The 22,118-nt window shown below is 42.8% G+C and overlaps 1 protein-coding gene across 3 annotated transcripts in view; it reads left to right on the top strand.

Moving 5' to 3' along the window:
- The first annotated feature begins 5,240 nt into the window (after positions 1–5,240).
- NADK2 (NAD kinase 2, mitochondrial) overlaps positions 5,241–22,118 on the top strand; it is a 33,610-nt gene continuing 16,732 nt past the window's right edge. For 2 of the 3 annotated variants that reach the window (XM_056514039.1, XM_056514038.1), the window contains exons 1-2: positions 5,241–5,680; positions 21,815–21,903. In XM_056514039.1, the coding sequence (XP_056370014.1) occupies positions 5,324–5,680; positions 21,815–21,903 (446 nt within the window). In that variant the 5' untranslated portion in view covers positions 5,241–5,323. The remainder of the gene's footprint in view (positions 5,681–21,814; positions 21,904–22,118) is intronic. The other variant, XM_056514037.1, reaches the window with a different exon arrangement.

Here is a 22,118-nt window from a genome sequence, read left to right on the forward strand (position 1 = left end):
AGCTGTAAAATCCTTGGCAAATGAGGGAGGTTTCCAGGGCAGGGACAACAGAACTTTTTCAGACATAGGACTTACACTTTGTAATTTGCTCCCACAGCGTACAGAACAAACTAAACTGTATAACTAAACGCTCTTTTGATCAGCCTCTTCCCAAGATACTTACACACAAGTATATGTATGAACACACAGAGTCATGTGCACATACCCTCACAAAGCTTCATCTCCCAAAACCTGAGGAGGAAAAGAGATGTTTATTTTAAAGACATTGAATACTTTGGCAATAGAGGAAAAATTTTTGCTCTTAAGAATCTAATTATGTGTTCTCTCTAGTTTCACTGCACTAAAATTCACTGTTCCTCAAGCCTGAAGGTACACATTACGTAATGTATTACCTTGGTTTTAAAGATGTAGTTTGTCATTTTCTGACACCTGGAGAGCAATTTCCATGCCTCAACAATAAACAATTTTCTTACCACTTAAATTTCTGTGTAACCAGTAGGCTTATTTGTGTCCCAGTTAGAGCTTCTACAGTTCTATGCTGCAGAATCTCAAGCCAGCTTTCCTAAGGAAACAATGTGTAAGCAGTTGTGCACTCCATGCGCCCATCTGTCAGACCCACATTGAGTCCACTGTTCAGTTTCAAAAAATTGGACAGGAACTAGAATGCTCCAAGGCAATTTAAATTCTTCATGAAAATTGGCAGTTGCTGAGTGACAGAAATGAGAGAAAGGCACCCTCTGAGGAAGAAGTTTCAGGGTAAGCTTGGTATTTTCTGTGATGCTAGTGGGACTGAGTGGCGTCATTTCTGCCTCTGTACAAGCTGCAGCACTTTCTGGGAGAGAGGAGAAACAGACCATGGAAGGATGGGTCCCTGTAGCTTGAAGAGAGGTGTAGAGCCATAATCCAAATATGAAACTAGACAACATTAATTTTTTTTTCCAGATGAATTTTTATTTATGTATGACAAACGCCAATGACGTTTATATACATAATGTAGAGCTGGAAAATCTTAATGTATTCATGCAGTAGTAATTTTTCCAAGGAGGAAAAATTAACAATTTCTAATAATAATGATATATTCTACTAAGATTATTAATTTCTAGCAAAATCTACTTGTAGAGGATAGACTGAATGTGTTACTTTACATTCTGGAGTCATTTGTATCTCTTAATAAATCTTGTCCCTCATGTTTTTCATGTCATGCTCTTTAGGGACCTCTGAAATTGTTCTGGCAGACTGTATGAAATTAAGAGATAGGTAATGTCTCTATTGAATAAATGAATGCAGGAAAATCTTTTAGCACATTTACTTTCACTGCTAGTGACAGCCAGTATAACATGGACAGAGAGAGAAAGAGCATCCTCATTTCCCTTAGATGGGTTTTAGAGGCCTTACCACGAGGGCATGCTGGCAGGAAAATTTAGAAAAAAGCATGCATGGCCTGTTTTACAGCAGTTCTCTAACTAAAAAGTGGACTTCAAATCAGAACAGTTTGTGTTTCACAAACACTAAAGTTATTTGTACAAGTGTCTACAACTGTTTGAGCATATTCAAATTGCTTCTGAAATGGTGAAGTCAATTGTATTAGATCACTTGAGGGATGGTGTAATTTGCTTTGCATAAGCAAAGAGTGAGAAGAAATGTAGAAAAGTATATCTCTGATAATTAAAATATGTTCTAATGGAAGTGTGGACAAGAAAGATTGCTTCTCTCACTGGTTTTGTGGAAAAAAAAAAATCAGTAATTTGCATAGCTGCACTTATTATGCTTTTTTGTAAGCTTCTTTGATTTTGTAATCTGGAATTTCTGAAACAAATAATATGACTCAACTATCAGTACTCAGTGATGAGGTATATGCATTGCAAGCAAAGTGCAAGCACACAGATAGGATCTGTAATCAGAAATTCTATCAGACTGATAGACACCTGCTCATACATTCATCTGCTTGCCTTGTAAGACTCTGACGTGTTGCATGAATGACATGCTCTCTAAGCATTAGTCTGGAGTTTTCCTCTGGATTATCAGAATTAACAGCTGCAGCCAGCTGGTCTCAAAATCCAAAGACTTGATTTTATGAAATGTTACAGTGATGGCATGTTTACCTCCTGCCCTGTGAATGCATCCAACACTAATAGCATCACCATTTTAAACACCAACAAACCATCATTATTTTCCATTATCAGTAGCACTGAGGGTCACATAGAGTAACTCTAGACAATGCAAATAACTGGGTAAGTTAATTATGTAGTGGTTATTAATTGAACTATCACAAGAAGACATTATTCACAGACTTCAAGGAGTAGAAATGAATAGTTGTCCCAGATTGTAACTGCACTACAAGCAACATGTACATTTTTTTGGGTGGAAATAAGAACATATGGAGATTATCTTATATAAAACAGCTGGCATAGTTGTACATTGCCAGTTTTGCAGCTAGTGAAATTTAGAGAAAAATTTATTGTTTATGTAGAAATTTTTCCAGATACTTTGTTACACAGAATATTTTGTGTATTACACAGGTATTTTTTAAAGTTCACTGCATACCTTGAAGCATATACAGCTAAGGATGCCTGGTTTTCTATGGATTTGTATCTTGAAACTTACATCATGTATTATAACTCGGTGTCTAAAATGGGAATTTCTCTGAAGCATTTTTCAAACTTCAGGCAGTCCTAAGGCATGTTTCCATGACAAACTTTTAAGTACCCTATGCCCAAACCAAAGTTGGTTTTGGTCAGCCAGGGATTCAAAAAGTTATTATGGTGGGAATTGACTCCTAGTCCATGTTTGTGTCCTATAAGGACACCAGATTTAAATGCCTATATTTACTGGTTTAATTTTGCATAAAACCATCTGTCCCTTAATTCGCTGATCTATTTTTTAAAGTCATTGAAAACGGGGCATGAAGACGTGTCATATGTCACAAACTGAATATATCTCAAAACAGGGTCATTTGACAGATATTTTTGTCTTCTTGCTGTGTATCAGATGTGTATGTTCAAATTGGGAATTGTAGTGAGGGAGGGGTTAGTGTCTAATGAACATTTTGTAAGTATGTCCATTTATAAAGTAAGATGCGAACTGTAAGAACATTCCACAAACTCTATTTTATATGTTATAGAAAGTTTAGTTTCCACAGACAATGGGGTATCAGACAATCTGTGCACTCTGATAAAGAGCTAGTCTGTCAGAGACTTCCTTCCGGGAACTTTGGATTAATCACTTCATACCCCATGCTTCAGCATTGTTTCCAGAACTTTAAGGTATCATCTGCTGATTTGAATTTACATTTTTAAATATATATTTCATATTTTATGCTTATAAGCCTGCTGTGGGAGTTAATTCAAAAGACCATAACATGATAATTACTTGACTTCAGAATAAATTACTCCATATTCAAACTTAGTGGTTGAAGCTGATTTGATTTTCAAAGACCAAAACTATTCAATATAAATAGACATTACACAAAGCACAAAATCTTAGAGAAGCAGCTAAATGGTCAAATAAGTTATAAAATAGATACCATTCAGAACAGAGTAATAAACTTTTGAAATCTCTTATATCTTTTGGATGTTGTATTACCTACTGCTTTGTACAACCAAAAGGTTAATGGTTATATAGAATGAGGCATTTTTCTGGTTAGCAAGGGAATTAGTTATATTTAATTGGTCTCTTGGTAATCTGTTTTGTGAAATTTTCTTCAAGGCTAAGCTTATCAGTAGACATCCTACAAACCAGCAAAGACTGGAGAGAGCCTTTGTCTTGTGGGAAGAGCTTAATGGCGGCAGCTATGGTAATTTCCTAAGACTCTTGGCAAAGCACTGTGAAAAAGTGCTGCACTGACAGGCAGGAGCTGCCGCTTCAATCCCTTCCCCCAGGGAAGACCAGGAACAAGGTGAGTAATGAGAAATGCGTGTCTCAGTGAAGCCTTCACAGCAGAAGGACCGTCTGTGACAGTTAATCATGCAAACCCCCACAGAATTTCTGGACAGCTTGCTTACAATATTAAAAAAGTAAGCTTACAATATTAAAAAAGTGAGTCAGGATCGAGTATCTATTTTTTTTTTTTTTTTTTTTTTTTTTAACCTGGACTCGCCAGACGCTGTCTCGCAGCGCTGCGCCAGGTCCTTTCAGCCCTTCCTGACACTGACAGATGTCACAAAGGTCAGAACAGGCATGGATGACAAAAAGAGCTTTTAACCTACGTGCATCGCCAGCTCTCCGCACCAGATGCACTATTTAGAACTTTTAAAACACAGCGCGCGCTGTGTTTTCCCACCTTTCTGAATTATTTTCCGAAAGTTTTTCCCCTCCGCCGCCAGTCTCGCAGGGAAGCAGGGCAGGCCCCAGCGCAGCGATCCCACCGAGCGCCGCAGCCTGCGCGGGGCGGCCCCACACGCCCTGCGCCCGCGGGGCTTGTGCCACAAGCGACGGGCGACTCTCGCTGTCCCGCGGCCTGCGGGGGCACACAGGTTAGAAGCACTGTTTACTCTCAGAATACTGCTTAGTCTCAGAATTCCTGCATATTCCCGAAAGGTATCTTAAGTTTTGCTAGTACACTGTTATCAGTTCGTATTTGCCTTTCTGCGGTGCTGTAAAGATATCACAAAGGCCGAGAATAGGGGCAACAACATACGAGATTTCCACACACACGATCTAAGACCAAGCAATTTCTCTCTGTTTAACATTATCGCTGCCTCCCGGGACACAAAGTACTTGTGGGGCACTGGTGGCATTGTCGCTGTCCCCTGGGACACAGGGGAGCACTGAGGGGACCAGGGAACACAGTTGGGCACGGGAAGCACTGGGGGCACGCCTGCTGTGCGCCGGGACACCGGGGAGCACTGGGGGACGCTGTCACTGTCCCCTCACGGCGGGGGTCGGTCCCGCGCCCCTCACGGCGGCCCGGGGCGCACGGCGCGAGGACATCCCCCGCCCGCCGCCTACGTGCCTCGCGCCCCGTCCCGCGCGGCACCCGGAGCCGGGGCGGGGCCAAGCAGGGGCGGGAGGGGAGCGGGCCCTCTCCTCTGCGCATGCGTGGGCGGCGCTTCCCGGGGCGCGGGGTGGGGCACGCGCTCGCCGCGCGCTGTGCCCCTGTTGGCTGGAGAGGACGCACGCGCCGGGGAGGGCTCTCCGGCCCCGCCCTCAAGGGGGGCGGGTGCCCGGCGGCGCCGCTCGCTATTGGCGGGGCCGGCGGCTGCGCGCGGGGAGGGCGGGGCGGCGGGCGCGGCCGGGCCATGTGTGCCGGGCGCCGCCGCAGAGCGGCCGCAGCCGCCGCCGGCAGCGCCGCGCCCGTCCCGGGGAGCGGCGCAGAGCCCGGGAGATGTTCTCCACCTGCGGCTTCCCCTGCGGCCACCTCAGCCTCGCCGGCCGGGCTGCAGCCCGCCGCTCGTCGCTGCTCTGCCAGGGGGCGGCGGCTTTCCCCGCCCCGCCGTGGCTGCCGCTGCTCGGCGGCGCCCACCGGCGCCTACTCTCGCTCGGCGGGCTGAGCCCCTCCGCGGCCGCAGCAGCGGCGGCGGCCGGGCGGGGGGCGGCGGGTGCCGCGCCGCGCTGGACGGGGGCGGCGGGGGGCGGGTTCCGGCCGTCGCGGGTGGCGGTGGTGGTGAAGACGACGCGGTACGAGTTCGAACAGCAGCGGTACCGCTACGCCGGGCTCTCCGAGGAGGACCTGAAGCAGCTGGTGAGCGGCGGGAGAGGCCGGCGGTCCCGGCCACCGAGGGAGCTGCCGCCAGGGCTGTAGCAGGGGTGGGTGGGTTGCCCAGCGTGATGCCCGGCTCCGGCGAGGGATGACCAGGTTGATGCCCGGCCCGCTGTGTCCGAGTGTCCCTGAGGCTTCCCCGGGCCTTGGCGGGGCGGAGCCGGCGGCTGTGGAGGTGAGCGGGGTCGCGGCCGCTGTCCCCGCGCTGTGCCTCTGCTGCCCACGGCTCTGCCCTCCCTCCCCGGGCCCGCGATCCCGATGGAGCCGCCGAGCGGCACCGCCTGCAGCGGGGCACAGCCGCGCCGCTGGGCATTCATCGCTTGCCGGCTGCCGAGAGATTTGTGTAGTAAGCATGTTTGGGTCTTACTCTCGGAGAGATTCCAGCAGCCCTCAGCAAACTGCAGCCTTTTTCTTGCTGTGTTTAGGATAAAAAATAGAGAAGTGCATGCTGAGGAAGGCACAATGAAAAATCCCCTCTGTGTCTTAGAGTGGGCTGATTCGCATTTCCTCCGTTTTCTTGCCTCACATCCTCACTCCATCCATACGTATTTTCCTCCATCCAAGCAGCCCAATCTCTCTCAGATCCACCCTTGTTGCAGTTTTTAGAAAAGCTTTTTTCTTTAGTCGCTAAGAAACCTTTATGCTAAAGGTCCATTAGTGAACTAAGGAAGACATCTCTGAGAGTTGATACCCAGTGCCTTGTTGTCTTCATCTCCATCATGCTCAGTGAACTCACCCAGTTCTCCCTTTGCCCTGTAGCTGTCTCCAGTGTTCATCTCCCACCGGTGGGCTGAAAGATGGTACCTGCAGGAGTTGCTTTGACTGCCAGTGGTCTCTGAAGTCCATGTCATGAGTTCATATTATTACACTTTTATTTCAAATAAATCCATTACATTAATTTATCCACACATTAGTTTGTGTCTGACAAGTCTGTCAAGGCTTTTGTCTCTTACAACTGGAAATATTTTAGATCTCTGTTAGCCTGCAAGGTTTGGATTAAGCTTGTACATGTGCTTAACTTAGGTAGCAAGGACAAATGGCTGTATAGTCTTGCTTTGTGAAGAATTGGGATAAAATGTATGGTATCTACAGCAATGTCTATGTGCTCCAGTTGGTCATCTACCTCCTATCAAATTCCTGCCAAAACATTTTTTACATGTTTTGTATAGCTCTGTAGCCACAGTTCAACAAGTTTAATGTCGGTCTGTGTTGATTCTCATGTAGGTTCCTGTTGCTGAGGTGTCCCAGTACTTCTTTTCATAGGGTGGTTAGAGAAAAAAAGGTCTCTCACAGCTCAACTGTAAGGCTTTTTGTTTTAATTTAGCTTTTTGTGAGAAGTTGTTATAACTCATTGTTAAGGAAAGAGGTTGTCCTCAGTGGACAGCTAAACCCTGGAAAAGCAGACTGGGTTTGTTTGGTTACTTTCCGTAACTGCTTCTGTACAGGCAGGACTGGGACACTGAATGAGTGGGTAGCATTGCACATCCCTTAAGGTGCTCATGACTGAATGCAGTGGTAGCTGCAGTTTTTCTCACGAGAATGCACATTTTGCATGATTAGTAACCTATATCACTCTGAATGTGCATTTTTTAAAAAGTAACTGTGAACTCAGTGATTGTAATAGTTGCAGAAACAACTTAGAGTTTGTCCTTTTGGAGAAATTCAGAGGTACACAATAATTCTTGGTATTTGTGACAGTTCTGAAGTTTCTGCTCTAGGTCTGGTGCTTTTGAAAAATCTACCTTTCCCCTTACCTACTGCCTTGTGAGAAATTGCAGCAATAAAACTTGGTGTCGCCAGGTAGACAAAGCCCAACTTGCCTAACTATGTGTGTAGCAATATTGAGTTAAGCTCTTGCTGTATGGGCGGGAATACAAAGATTTGTGCAAGAACACATTGAAAAGGTCTTGCAGAATTTAGTTTTTGAAATAGAATATAAGTGAGCAAAGGAATTATCCTTGCTGCCCATTTCTTAAGTTTTTTAGCTGAGCTGTAAAAATTTCTGTGTTTGCATTCTGTCGTGACTCTGGTCTCAGATATTTCTTTCTCAGACTGAGTTAATGGCAGCCTCACTGAATATGTTATGTGAAGATTCTTACGGTCTCTGCTGGGGACAGATATCACTTTGTAGCAGAGTGATTGCTATGGAGTGTCCTTCTGCACAGAGCCATTGTGGGCAGCTTGGGAACATGATGCCTTTTGCTCCCTGATGTTAGCTGCAGTCCATGTTCCCTGGGTCTCTGTTTCTCCTGGGGAGACTTAGGAAGCTGCTCCAAGGCAGCTGATCTCAGAAATGAGCCCAGACACAGTGTCTTTGGCTTTGCAGCTCAGCTGTGTTGAAGGCCTGCACAGAAGGCAGGATGGGAGTTGAGTTCATGAGAAAGCCTCACGCTGGGATACAGGCACAGTGAAAGCTAAAGAGCATAGGAGAAGTTTGTCTTGCTCAGAGCTGCTGGCTGACCCAGATGTGTTGGTGGTGGGGGTGGCATTGCAGGGGCTCAGTCTTGGGTGATCCTGGAGCAGGCTTGTGGTGTGAGGGAGCCAGCAAAAAAGGAGGAGCATGGTGCTGTCATCCTCTGTCACGGACCTTTAGATGTCCACACACTGGCTGTCTGAAATAGAGGTTCAGATTTGAGCAACCGTACCTGGGCTTGTTGCCTGTTTCTAGAAGATAACTGATGTCTGTACTTGGAAGCTTCAGGTATAGCATAATTAATGAAAATTGTGAGCTTAATCAGTTCTGCATGATCACCAAGACGAGGAGTCCCGAATGTAGCTGTTTCAGTCAGTGTGTTTATGTATTAAGGGTAAGTATGCAGCAAGTAGCTCAGTGCAGAAATGGTGGCGCCTTTGTGCGCACATCCTAGTGAGATGAGATTTGTTGCATGTTTAAGGAGGCTGAAGATGAATTGTTGGCATACACCAATATGCACTAAAATGTGATACGAATCGTAGTATATATCATTATCTATGATACACAGTACCAATCACAGTATTCTCCAAGAAGCAGAATACCAGTAGTGAAGGTGACTGGCTGACATTTCTAATAAGCCATAAAGGCCCTGGGCACCTGGAGCTTAAACCCTTCCATGGCCTTTTTTTTTCAGACACCAAGTGAGTCATATTATACAAATGCTGTAAAATGTTGCAAAGGCAAAGCAGCAAGGTCACAATTCCACAATTCCTTCTCTGTGTAAACAGAGATACGAGGTAAAGAGGCAGTCCAGACAGCAGAAGAGCAAATCTAATGGAGGAGAGATGGATAGCAAGGGCTACTTTCACAGATCTACTAAACGCTACAGAGAGTGTTTTGTAATGATGAAATCTTCCACTGCCTCTCTACATGCATGTTGTACGTGCCCGCTCCAGGCAATTGTTTTTTCCTATCTTGTGGCAGATTCTCTTACATGCTTACAAATAAGTTGTTAAAATATGTTATAATAAACACATCTGACTATCTTAATTAGTAGTCTAATTCTGACCTAGTTTGTAAAGTGTATTAAGTGCTATGTATGCTGTTGTACAGGGGAGGGTTTCAGAGTCTTTTGTTCAGGAGGGAGATTAGAGAGCTATAAAAATGGATTTCTAGTACCACAAAACAAAAATGCTCCAAAATGACTCAGCAATTTAAAAAAAGGTGTTACATCAGTAAATTTTGTGCATCATATCATGCAAGAAATATTTTCTTTGCCTTTCTGAAATTTAAAGGGGCTGTTGGAATTCTAAAACCTGCAGTTACCATCTTTAAGTTGTACAAATCTTTCTCCCAAGTCCTGATAGTTTGCTTACCATAAGTGACAGCAATTTGCATTTCTTGTGGCCTGGTTTACTAGGATTAGCATCTAAATATGACTAGTTACAAAAGTTAATGTTCCAGTCAGCTAATACTGAAGGCTATTTCATGTTCTGTTTTTTTTACTCTCAGTAAATCCATGTGGAAGAAGCACTGCTGTTGTCCTTATATAAACTAAGATAATATAATAATATAATATAATGCCCCAGTAATAGATAAAGCTCATTTCCTGACTTCTGGTTTTTGTTTTGTTTGATAGTGCATGTGATGTGATAAGTTGCTGACTTGTCACAGCTATAAGGTACTTGGGGAAGATGAACAATTTACCTGTCCAAACATTTCATACACAGTTCTAATTATCTCTAAAAATATCTTATCATATGAAAAGTTATGTTTGTCTTGGTCTTGATTGGAAGGAAGTTGTTCAGTGTGGACTAGATTTGATATTCTGTTGTGGTTGGTTTATGTGTCTTTGGAGCAGGGAAGGAGAGTAAGCTGGAGGTTTGGAACAGGTTTCAGCTCTTTTGGACCACTGCAACTAATTGCTAAGGCTGGTCATCTCAGTGATGTGAAGTTCCTACAGCTTTATAGAAAACTGGTGTCTGCTTAGGGAAGAGGTAACGTGTTGTCAGGATATTGCCTCCCCTGAATGAGGCCACTGTGAACTCGCATGGGTGGTGCACGGGGCAGCAGCAGCATCCTGAGCAGGGCTGGCCAGGAAGGAAAGGAGGAGTGTTGCCCAGCAGGTAGGTGAGCTTCAGGTGGGGCTCCTATATTGTGCACCAAAACGGCCCCTCAGAACTGTGGATGGCGTGTGGGGGATATGTGTAACAGAACTCTATCCTCCCACCCTCCAGCTCCTAATTTAGATGTGTACAGCACCAGTTTTGCTAGCCTGTGCAGTAAAGTTTTCATGTCTGTTAGAAAATTCCCTCTTGTGGGAAATGTACTGTTAACTTGATAGGTGATTGATTTTTGTTTTTAATTACAGAAAAATTATTTGCTGCTTTTTACATTAAGTGGTAGAAGATACCATTTTAGTATCACTTTTGAATTACTTTTCCTAGGTACTTTCCTAGTGTTCCAGGCTTGTAACTCTCATACCACCACCTGAAGATAAGGTTTTGGAAATGGCCAGGTATTTTGTTCTTAGATGCCTGGTTTAGAGGACTGTGCTTCAATACTGATGCCTGTGATCCTCTTGAACACTTGTTTAGGAAGTGCTGCTCAGATATTTTCAGAGCACTGGGATTTTTCAAATGCAAGGAAGGCAGCAGAATGGAAGAGCAATAGGTAAACTTCAAAGTTCAGCTGAATTCTAATTTTAAAATTAAATCTGGTAATTTAGTAGACAACTAAAAAAAGTTGCTTCTCTGAAAATCAGTAAATATTAGGGCATTTAATCCTGTGTCCTCTTGTGGATACAGAGGTGCAGGGTATATTTGAAGGTAGTATCTTTCAATAGAAACTTCCTCAATTAATGAGGTGATACTGTGGAGATTTTCACTGTTCTGTTGAATTCAGACTACTCATCTCTTCTTACCTTGTAATGTGAATTTTTTCAGTTGATGTTCCTTTACGGACCACATAGAAGTGTTTTAAAACTGTTAGGATTGTACTAGTCTCTACCTTATCTTGAAAAGAGAGAGAAGTACTAACTCAGTTTAGTGAATTGAAGCATATAGAATTAGAGATAAATGTTATATTCCACTAGGATTATATACAGCTAAAGACACTTTTTTTTTTTTTTTTTTTTTTTTTTTCCAGAAATAAAATTTTTGAACTAATCCACTGGAAATTGAGATGGGTGTAAATGCTTTTCAAGTTACACAAACGTGGTGTGTGCATTTGTTTATCTTTGCTTTTGATATATTTGCATCAGTGTCAAGTCACTTTACTTGCATCTGCTTTATTTATTTATTTATTTATTATTTTTGTTCCTCCAGTGTTGTTGTTCTAAGAGGGGTCTGGAAAACGATGGAAACAATTAAATGCAATGTAGTAATTATTTTTTCCGTAAGATTTGTTTTTCGAGTACACCGTTCAAGTATACTCAATCACATATAGCAAATAGAAAAGTATGGCATTTCAGTGTAATTCACCTAAATTAAACTTCTAGAACTATATCAACATAGCATATGATGCCTTATACAGCTGAAGAAGGCTGCTTCTTGGAAGTGACTTTAATGCTGTTTTAAGTACTTCATTAGTTGTGATTTACAGCATCATGTTTTTGTTGTGCTGAATTAATGAGTATGGTTGAATTGCCCGGATTGCACAGGTTTTCTATAAATCTGTTAGTGCATAAAGCAGTTACCAGTGTTTATAGCTAGCACAACAGTTTGCTCTGCATTACCCTTTGAATTGCAAACCACTATGTGTATTCTTCGGATGTGGTTAAAATGACAATAATGCTTTAATGTGGTGGATGAACAATTAGGAAACAGTTCATGACATTTTAACTTTTGTTCATGTATGCATCAAACGCTTGCCCTAAAGCAGCATTTCTGTAAAATTTCAGGAGCATAATCTTTCAAGTGAAATCTGCTATTACAGATTATTATGGTATACAAAAGCTATAATATCTGTATTTTACAGTCATTATTCTATAGAAGATACATTACAGCAGCATTTAAAGGCCTGCTATGACTGTGTAATGAAAGTGAGGGGTCTAAATTACTGAAGAAAAAAGTGAGGAAAATATAACGAAAAAATATTCGTAGCTAATATAGCTCACTGGACTTCTGCTGTATGAGGGGTGATGCAGCAAACTGGTGGAAACATACCAAATAGCCAGGAGCAATATTGGGAAAAATACTGAGCAATTGACAGCAAGTTGGTAAATCAGTCAGTAGTGCTCGTCAGGTAACTGCATGTTGCCTTACTTGTGTGGTAAGTACTGACCTACTGCACTGATTAACTTAGCATATTTTTTTAAAAACAGGTGGCTGGAGGTCGATATGCTGTGTAATGATCCAGACTGGGAAGGGAGGAGGAATTGGATTTGATGCTATGGCTTACAACTCAACAGTAGTTTGTATTGGAAAACTTGATTCATATTCGAGGCCTTATGAAAGACTTAAATCTGAGCCTTGATACGTCTGATCCACAGTAGGAATTTGTTTCAGGAGCCTGGTTGGTTTCTCTGATGCTTTAGTTAGGGAAAATACTCATTATTAAAGCCTTTCTGTAAACAATGCATTGCCTTTGTGGATTGGATTTTTTAGCTATTCAATTATCAGAAGCCAGTGTGTTTTAAGTTTACTCAGGACCTGCAGCTGAGACTGGTTGTAAGGTTCATGGAGGGTTAGAGAGGGTTTCAGAGCACTTGTGCAAGTCTGAATGAGTTGGACTGCCGGCCCTTGAAGGAGCTGGGTGTCCCAAAATGGGTTTATCCACTGGTACCGCAAACACAATTCTACTGAAACCAGCCCTGTTGTTAGCAAAAGGTTGAGTGTATTGGGTTTGTGTGGCCAGGTTTTGGTAGGGGAGAGGACTACAGATGTGGCTTCTGTAAAAAGCTGCCAGAACCTTCCCCCATGTCTGACAGGTGATGCTGGATTGGATCCAAGATGGAGCTTCACTGGCACAGGTCAAGCCATTTAGAAGCTGTAGTGTCATCTCGGTTGGTAAATATATTTAAGAGGAGAAACAATATTGCTGTACAAATGTAATTGCTCCCAGAGAGGAGAAGGGTGAGAATGTGTGAGCAGAACAGCTCTGCAGACCGGGTCAGTGAAGGAGGAGGGGCAGGAGCTGCTCCAGCTGCCTGAGCAGAGATTCCCCTGCAGCCCCTGGTGCAGCCCTGGGGAGGAGCTGTGCCCCACAGCCCAGGGAGCTCTGGGGGAGCAGAGATCCACCTGCAGCCCCTGAGGAGCCCACACAGAGCAGGTGGGTGCCCCAAGGAGGCTGTGACCCCACGGGAAGCCCGTGCTGGAGCAGGCTCCTGGCAGCACCTGTGGGCTGTGGAGAGAGCAGCCCAGCCTGGAGCAGGATTGTGACCCCGTTGGGAACCCACAATGGAGCAGCTGCTCCTGAGGGACTGCACCCTGTGGAGGAGCCAGACTGGAAGAGTTTGTAGAGAACTGAAGCCCGTGGAAAAGAGACTGGAAAAGTTTTGGAAAAATTGTCTCCCATAGGAGAGCCCCCAGGCTGGAGCAGAGGAAAGAGCTCCTTCTACTTGAGCAGTGTCTAAAACAGCTTGAGGTGAACTGACTGTGTTCCCCATGCTCATGTCCCTATTCTGAGGGTAGAGGTGGGAGAGCTGGGACAGATGGAGGGAACGTGTTTTTAAGATTTGTTTTACTTCCCATTCTCCTGATTTTGTTTCATAATAAATTCAGTTCATTTTGCAAAGCTGAATCTGTTTAGTCTGTGATGGTAATTTTTGAGTAATCTCTCCCTTTCTGTATATCAATTTGTGAGCCTTTCCTTATATTTTCCCTATCTTGTTGTGAAGGGGTGTGATAAGATCAGCTTTGGTGTGCATCCAGCCACTCAGGGTGAACATGCCACATTAAACCAGTGAGCTATAAAACATTGTTATTCAATAAGCCTGGAATTTTTTAAGAAATAAATTTGACTAGGTTTTTGGGTTTTTTTGGGTTGTTTTTTTTTTTTTTTTTTTTTTTTTTTGTCTAAATGTGGTTGCCTTACTGTCTTGAGTCTTTATCTATAGCCAAACCATATGAAATCTAATCATGCATTTACTAGTTCTAATGCAAGAACAACTAGACCACATTTCCCCTTTTAAGAAGTCAGGCAACTTCTGTGAATGGAGGGATAATAAAGATGTGTCTCTCAGCCTGTCTTCACAGGAGAGATTCTCCAGCCCTCTGATCATCTCTGTGTCTCTCCTCTGGACTCACTCCAGTGGGTCCATGCCCTTCCTGTGCAGGGACCCCAGAGCATGATGCAGTTTTCCAGGTGGATCTTAGCAGAGCAAAGGGGCAGAACCCCCTTCCTGCCCTGCAGCCTATGGGGTTCTGGATGCAGCCTGGGGTGGCATTCTGGATTGTGAGCTCAAATTGCTGGGCCATGTCTGGTTGTTCATTCATCCAGTCCTTCTCCATGGCTGCTCTTAATCACTTCATCCCACAGCCAGTATTGAGATTGCTCCAGCCCAGGTGCAGCCCCTTGCATTTGGCCTTGTTAGGTGGTGCAGACACACCCCTCAAGCCTGTCCAGGTCCCATGGATGACACCTCCACCCTCCAGCATATCAGCTGCACCACACATCTTGGTGTTGACAGCAGACTTGCTTGTCACTTGCTTGTCGTGTGAATACAGCAGTCGAAGCTCACAAATGATACTTGTTTTCTGCTAGAAATCAAGGGTAGGGGTGCTATCCTGTGCTTACTGTGAAAGTTATGTCATGTTCAAACCTGGATGTCTGTTGTGTACAGCCATCAAATTCTGCTCCCCCATCAGTTCCAGCTGGTGGCTGGTAGAAACACTGAACATTCAGAGTTGTGGTTCAGGCTTTCTGCGAGACACTTGAAATGTGTCTTCGAGGTACAGATTTCTGTTGGGCAAGTTCTGCTGAGGCTAGCTGCTCAGTTTGTTTATCTGTTTTGGTGCTGTTTTATTATCTATGATTCTGAAGCTGAACCATGCTTTAATCCCATGTACTTGTATGCGAATTATTTTTTACATTTTGAAATAGAAAAGCTTAGTATTTCATTTGAGCTCCTAAGAAATCCAGAAGTTTAATGTGTGTCTGACCTGTGAGGAAAACTGCATTTGTTTTTAGCATGACAAATCAAGCTTTGTCTTAATTAGTTAACACTAGAACATAGTATAATTACTTGCCTGTAGATTGACAGTCTTTGATAATTTAGGAAGTTTTGAACAAAAGTCAAGTTTAGTCAGGAATGCTAAGAGAAGTGTATGGCTTGAAACATGTCCTATATTCAAAGCTGTTTCTAGTTCCAAACTTAATGTATTAAGAAAAATATTTTTGCTTTAATTCTGTCAAAATCTTGTTTCATTTAAAGCAGAACAAAACTGAGCACTAACTTTGGCTATACTTGGGACACATGGTTGAATCTCAAGAGACAATTTTTGAAAATACAGGAATTAAAGCACCATACTCTGCTTAGAAATAGATTGTTATGTTAGTGATCATCGTATATTTGTCATTAGACAAATTTGTCTTTCAAATTAATTTTTTTTCTATTCAACTGTTGATCTCTAAATCCATTTGCATTGTTTGGTGGTTCTTTCTGTAGAAATTAGGTAGGTTGTAAAGCAGTGATCTGTTCTTGTTTACCAGTTGGGGTGCATGTGTGGGCAAGTTCATTGTGGAAATTTGAGAGAGTAATTGTTTCTAGATCTATCCTTTTTGTTGTTGTTAGGCTTTTGGTTTTTTTCCTTATTTCTAGTCAGACATTTAGTTTAACTCCTGAATGACCAATAGTCACAAAACAAGTGATTGGTACACCGAGGCATTAACTCCACCCTGGTCCAGTTTATGGCTGCACAAAGATTAGTGCTGTAAATTAAGCATAAGCCTAGTAATGAGAATATATCTGCATTCTAAGCCCAAAGTACATCTGAAAAGTTCCATTTAATCTTACTGGGCAAGTCTAGGGATGGGCCACAAAGATGATCATGGGGCTGGAGCACCTCTCCTATGAGAACAAGACAGGTTGAGCTGTTCAGCCTCAAGAAGAGAAGGCTCTGAGGAGAGCTTTTAGCGCCTTCTAGTACCTGAAGGTCCGCAGGAAAGCTGGAAAGGGGCCTTTTGTCAGTGAGTGTATTGATATGATTGATTGATTGATATTGATATGAGGTTACGACCTCCAGTGCTCTGGGCACCAATTTCATCGGGTAATTTTCTAAAAAAGCAAGCAGCTAATACTTGCTAAAAAGGTTATTTATTGCAGAAGCACATCAGTCTCCAAGGCACTGTCACAGACATTAAATTTCTTACTAAGTTTAGTTTAGAGTCCCAAGTTAAAGCAGAAGCTGCTCCTGAAGGTCCCGGTGGGCCAATGTTGGTGCAGCAGCTCCTATCTTCTTCTCGGGTGTTGATGTGTATAAAAACAGTGGCAGCAAAGCAGGAAGGCAAAAGGCACTAACTCTCCCCAATACTAACTCTTATATAGGATTTTTCCAACAAGCTAACTTGCAAGCTCAGACCTCCACTCCTTAACCTATTAGAATCCTAATTTCTTAGCACGTATAACTACGCATAGAACAAGATAGGTTGTATCTAAAAAATGTAAGCAGTATTTCTTACTAGCTCTATTATGACTAAGTCCTGTCTACAACTGTGGGCCTGGAGCCTCTTGCTGAAGATATCAGTATGTTTCAACCTTCACTAGAACTTGAGCTACTGCTGTAGAATTACTTACTAAAAGCACTAGACCTCATACTAAAACTCACTGACTTACTTCTACTTAAATGTTCATTTTATGTGTGAGTGGCTTAATGTACTTCAATCCATCCAAAGGCTTTAATTCAGTCCCTGCACCTTGATTCCTCCTTGAGGGAGTCAGAGAATCCCCTAACTCACTGACTCCAACAGATAGGATGAAGGGAATGGCTTTAAGTTGAAAGAGGGAAGATACAGTGTAGCTGTTAGGTAGAAATTCATTATTGTGGTGAGGTTCTTGCACAGGTTGCCCAGAGAGCTCAAAGTCCGGATAATAACTTGCAAGTTCATTCATCCAGGAACTCACAAAGGGGTAGCCTGATTGAGCCTAACTACAGTCAGGTATATCCAACAGGAATGCTAATCAGCAGCTGCTCTCACTCTGTACTGTGAAGAACCAGAGAAGTGCCTACAGTCCTTGTGCTCAGAGGCACACAGTCACAGAGTGGCTGAGCTATAGTGACACTCTGGAGAGCCTCTGGTCCAACCCCAAGCTCAAAGTCCAGACTGGATGGAGCTCTAAGCAACCTGGTCTAGCGGAAGGTGTCCTTGTCCAGAACAGGGTAACTGGAGCTGGATGATCTTTAACATCCCTTCCAACCCAAATCCCTCTATGATTCTACTAGGATGAAATGCAGAAGGTGCTTGGTTGACAAATTCACTCCAGACAATATCCATGTTACTCTATTGAGAGAACATACTTTTTTATCCTAATGCTTAATGAGAAGCGTCAGTAGGACTCAGCTATGGCTTTTCCCATTTCCTAAATCAAGGGTCATAATCTACATATGTAGACAACAGTTGATATTCTGATGTTATTGGTTTTGTGTTGGCTTCTATATTTGTGTCTAGAAGCCATGTCGTTGTGCAGCATTTTTCCTGCAAGACAAACATTACTAAAGGACAGCAGACCCACAGGTTAAAGTGGGGCTTGCCAGTGGTGCAGGCTAAGACTACAGAAGGAAGGCAGTCAAGCAAAAGTCCCTTGAATAATTAATTGTTAGAGGAACTTTGTAAAAAATCATCCTTTCCTTAAAGAAGGATCAGGCGAGGATATTCAAGAGGAGCTATTCTTAGGTATTGGTTTAGACTTTTTATCCTTCAGTCTAGGGAAAAACAGCTCCATTCATAGGAAATGTTCTGTTCCCCTGAGTATGTTTTCTAGCACAAACTCTTCTGGAAGTCTACTTTGCATTGCATTTCTGCTGTGAAGTTTAAGACTACTACTGAAGTTGTGCCTGAATGTATTTTTGTCCAATTTGTCTTTGTTTTCATATAGTAATGCACTTTTTGCTAGAATAGCTCTTGTATATATTTTCATGCATGTTATTTTGTGTTGTATTAAGGTAAGATTAACCGGCCTAATTGTAAATCAGAACTTCCTCCATAAGAAGAAGAGCTTGAAAGTTGTCTTTATGCAGAATGCAATACCTCTGTGCCTTTTCAAGGAGTCAGTTGATAAAACCCAAGCCTGGCATAGGTTTGGGGACCTGTCTGATGATTTGGCTCAGGAGCCAGGCTGTCCTTGTGCAGTCTGCATATCCCAAGTGTTTTCAAGGCTCTTTAGGGGAGGTGTCATCCACACAGCAGCTGGAGTGCCTGATCTTTGCCTTCAGCTCTTTTGAAGTAAAAAGCAGTTGCTAATCTCAGTTTGGTCTTACACTTTGCTCTAAGTGCAAACCTCTTTCCAGCAGCAGCATTTGTCATAGTTTTGGTGTGGCACTCTGGTGCTGGATGCGAGGCAGGAGCAGAGACAGTGAAGTACAAGTGAACATTGGGAGACACCTTTTCACTGTGTGGGTGACTAGACACAGTTTGCCTGGAGATGTGGTAGAGGCTCCACCTGTGAGTATCTTTTAAAGCCATCTGGATCTGGACAGGTGGATTTTGGTGGACCTGCTTGAGCTTGGGGTTGGACCAGAGGCTCTCCAGAGGCCACTGCAGCTCAGCCACTCTGTGACTGTGTGCTGCTGAGCACAAGGACTGTGTAGGCACTTCTCTGGTTCTTCAGAGTAGTGGAGTGAGAGCAGCTGCTGATTAGCATTCCTGTTGGGTATACTTGACTGTGGTTAGGCTAAGTCAGGCTTCCCCTTTGTGAGTTCTTGGATGAATGAACTTGCAAGTTATTAATATCTGAACACAGAGAGGTAAGGAGATGAACAGACTGTTGTAATCTCTGAAGCCTTTTGCAAATCAGGACAATTGATTAACTCCATAGAGGTAGCAGAGCCAATTAAACTCAAGGCCCTGACTTTTTTCTTGATTAGTAGTGTGTACTTACTTGTTCTAGAGCTAAATTCAAGGAGGAGATCTATATATTCAATGCCTATTCTACAGTGCTGCTGAAATGGTTCATCCAGTTGTCAGAATACTGATAGTTTATTTGCTGAGCAACTTCTTCTGTTTTCTGAAACTGTTGATGAAATAATTTAACTCAGCTATGGCAAAGGTAAGTTACAGAATAGACTGTTCCATACAATGGTATTACCCATATCTCTACTTCCTGGTGATGCCAGGGAAATGTTAGCTTTTGAGTTTCCATTGATGTTGGTGGCTCAAAAACCTGCAAATGATCATACACAGAATTATTACATTTTTACTGTTCTGAGATAAAAGCTCTCTTCCATCAGGTTGAAAGACAGCATGCTGACAAATTAGCCAAATAAATGAGGTACAAGATGGAGATTGTGGTTTCTATTTTGTGTGGAACAGCAGACTGAAAAAAGTGTGCTGCTGCAGCATTCAGCTTGTCAGATGCTTGTTTCATTTGCAGCAAATACTTCTGGAGGACCCCTGATTTTAGTAATGGTGTGTTTTGGAAATTAATTGGTTGTGCATTTCTTGTTCTTATTTTAAAGCAAGATCAATTTGTATTTCAAACATGCAATTGAAAATTCTAGCAAATTAGATCAATGGTGCTAGCAGCACCATTTGCCTCTGTGGGAGGCAAATACCTTCTTTTTTCCTTTGTACCTTTTCCTTTCCCCTCCAAGTGGATGATGGGAGGGTGACAGCAGATCCAGCAAGGGGCAGTGCTGTAACTAGCATAGCTCTGTGTAATCTTTCCCTCCCCAGAGCCTACAGGTGCATCGTTCAAGTTCCCAGTGCAACACCATGGACTCTGCAGGATCAAGAGGTGTCTGGGGTGCACAGGCATTGTAGCTCAGGAGCAGAAACAAAGGGTTTAAGTGAGTGAGGTAATTAATGACACATAACATCCTGTATCCCAGTAAACCAATGTGAGCAACCTTTGGAAAAATAACCTGCAATATTGATCTGGATGTTTTCTCATCATCCATATGCCTGTGTCTGTGTGTGATCATGCATAGCTGGCAGGCAGCTACTCTCACTGTCTTCCTTTAGTGCTGTTGATGCATCCAAGCAGCCTGTGAATCTCTGTTGAAAGTTGTTTCCTGATCCCAGCTATAAGATCACCAGAAGATTTTGTTCCTGCAAGTTAATTGCCAAATCCATACACTGAGTGGAACAGCAATACGGTTCCAGAGCAGCCAGTTACATTCTTTTCTGTAACTTCTTTGGTGCTGAGTTGTCTTCCCTGCTTAGCTCATGGCTGGATTTCTTGACATGAATGGGTGTCAGATGAATAAAGATTTCATTCCTGAGTATTAGATTGTGGTTGATGTCAGTTGTCATATCCTGACAGTCCTCTCCCCTTCCCTCTAGAAGAAAGTGGAGTGGAGAAATGTATGAAAATGGGATTAGACAAGGCTGTCTGGCGCCACTTTCTCTTGGAATCGTATAAAACTTTGAATAAAGGCACTTGAATAAATTGCTGGAAGTGCCTGTTTAGAGCTTCTGGCACAGATGAATTCCTCTACACAAACTCTAAAAGTTCTGTTTCTCTGCTGATAAATTGGTTTTAACTGTTCAGGGAAAAGGAAGTAGTGACAGTATAATTGTGGATTAATTCAGGCTAGAAGGAGCAACAGGAGCCTGCTGCTCAAAGCAGGATCACTTTCTCTGTGAATGTATTTATAGACTCCTTTTGCTTAACATCCTTTGCACCCTCTTTCTTTCACTTTCTTTATCTCCATGCACATACATATTTGGCAGTATCAGCCCCAGATGAGGGCCCCCCTCGCTAAATAAGATAAAGAACGAATGGTGACTGAATTACTCACACAAAAACTTGTTGCAGAGCTAATCTGCAACAAGTCAGTAATCTCACCTGCCTTCTTATGAGTGTAGCTATATAAACTGCACAATGTTTCCATAGTCTGAAGAGTGTGTTGAGATTAAGTATTCAAATTCTCCAGTTTCCATAAAACAATGACACTAGAATGCACCTGCACATGACTTGTTATTGATATCAACTTGTTTAAAAATATGGCATATAATCCAGGGACAGTATCAAAGGTAGTAGTTAGATTGTCCTTAAGCTTTTTTTGATGCAGAGAAAATGTCACCTTTGTCAGCACTTGGCAGTCTTCCATTTTAGCTCAAATACAATTTGAAGGGTAATGCTCTAGGTATTTCAGGCTCTGTGTTCTTAATTGTCGTTGCTTTTTCTGTTGTCTGTCTTGTCTGCAGCACAATTTTTAGCTAACTGTGTGCCTCAGCACATGGCAGAAGTATAGTTAGTGTAACTAACTAGAGTTAGTATAGTATAGTGTATGGATTCCTGTAGAGTTTAAATTGATTGGCAGATTCAGGAGGGGCAAAGTGTCTGAAGTTGCATGGAAGTCAATATAGTATGCTTGTTTGCATATTTGTATAGTCTGTGGTTCTTGACTGCTGTGGCCATTTGATTCATTAAATGAACTTAATGAACTAGTCAATATAACCTGACTGCTGTGTATATAGGAATTTAATTAGTGGAAGGCTTATAAAAATGTATCTCTGCTGAGAGAAAATAAATGGCTTCTATTTGCGCTGCTCAAGAGCATTTATTGTATGCTTCTACAAAAACCATTTGTGTCTTACAGCTTGCCTTGAAGGGATCTAACTATGCTGGTCTGCTGGAACGGCATCGCATTCATACAAAAAACGTGGAGCATGTTGTAGACAGCTTACGGTAAGGATGCATGGATGCTGAGGATTTCAGACACAGCACAAATACCCATGGATTGTGTGAAACAAAAGGAAGCCTCATGTTACAAATGATAATAAAATAGGAGTACTGAAAAGAGAGGGGTGCAGATGAACAGTCATTCCTGAAAGAACTGTCATGTAAACTGTCTCAGTTCAGCTGACTAGCATGTTCTATTATCTTCTTCCAAGTAGTACAGG

Source organism: Oenanthe melanoleuca, chromosome Z (genome assembly GCF_029582105.1).
Source record: "Oenanthe melanoleuca isolate GR-GAL-2019-014 chromosome Z, OMel1.0, whole genome shotgun sequence".
NCBI classification, from domain to species: Eukaryota; Metazoa; Chordata; class Aves; order Passeriformes; family Muscicapidae; genus Oenanthe; species Oenanthe melanoleuca.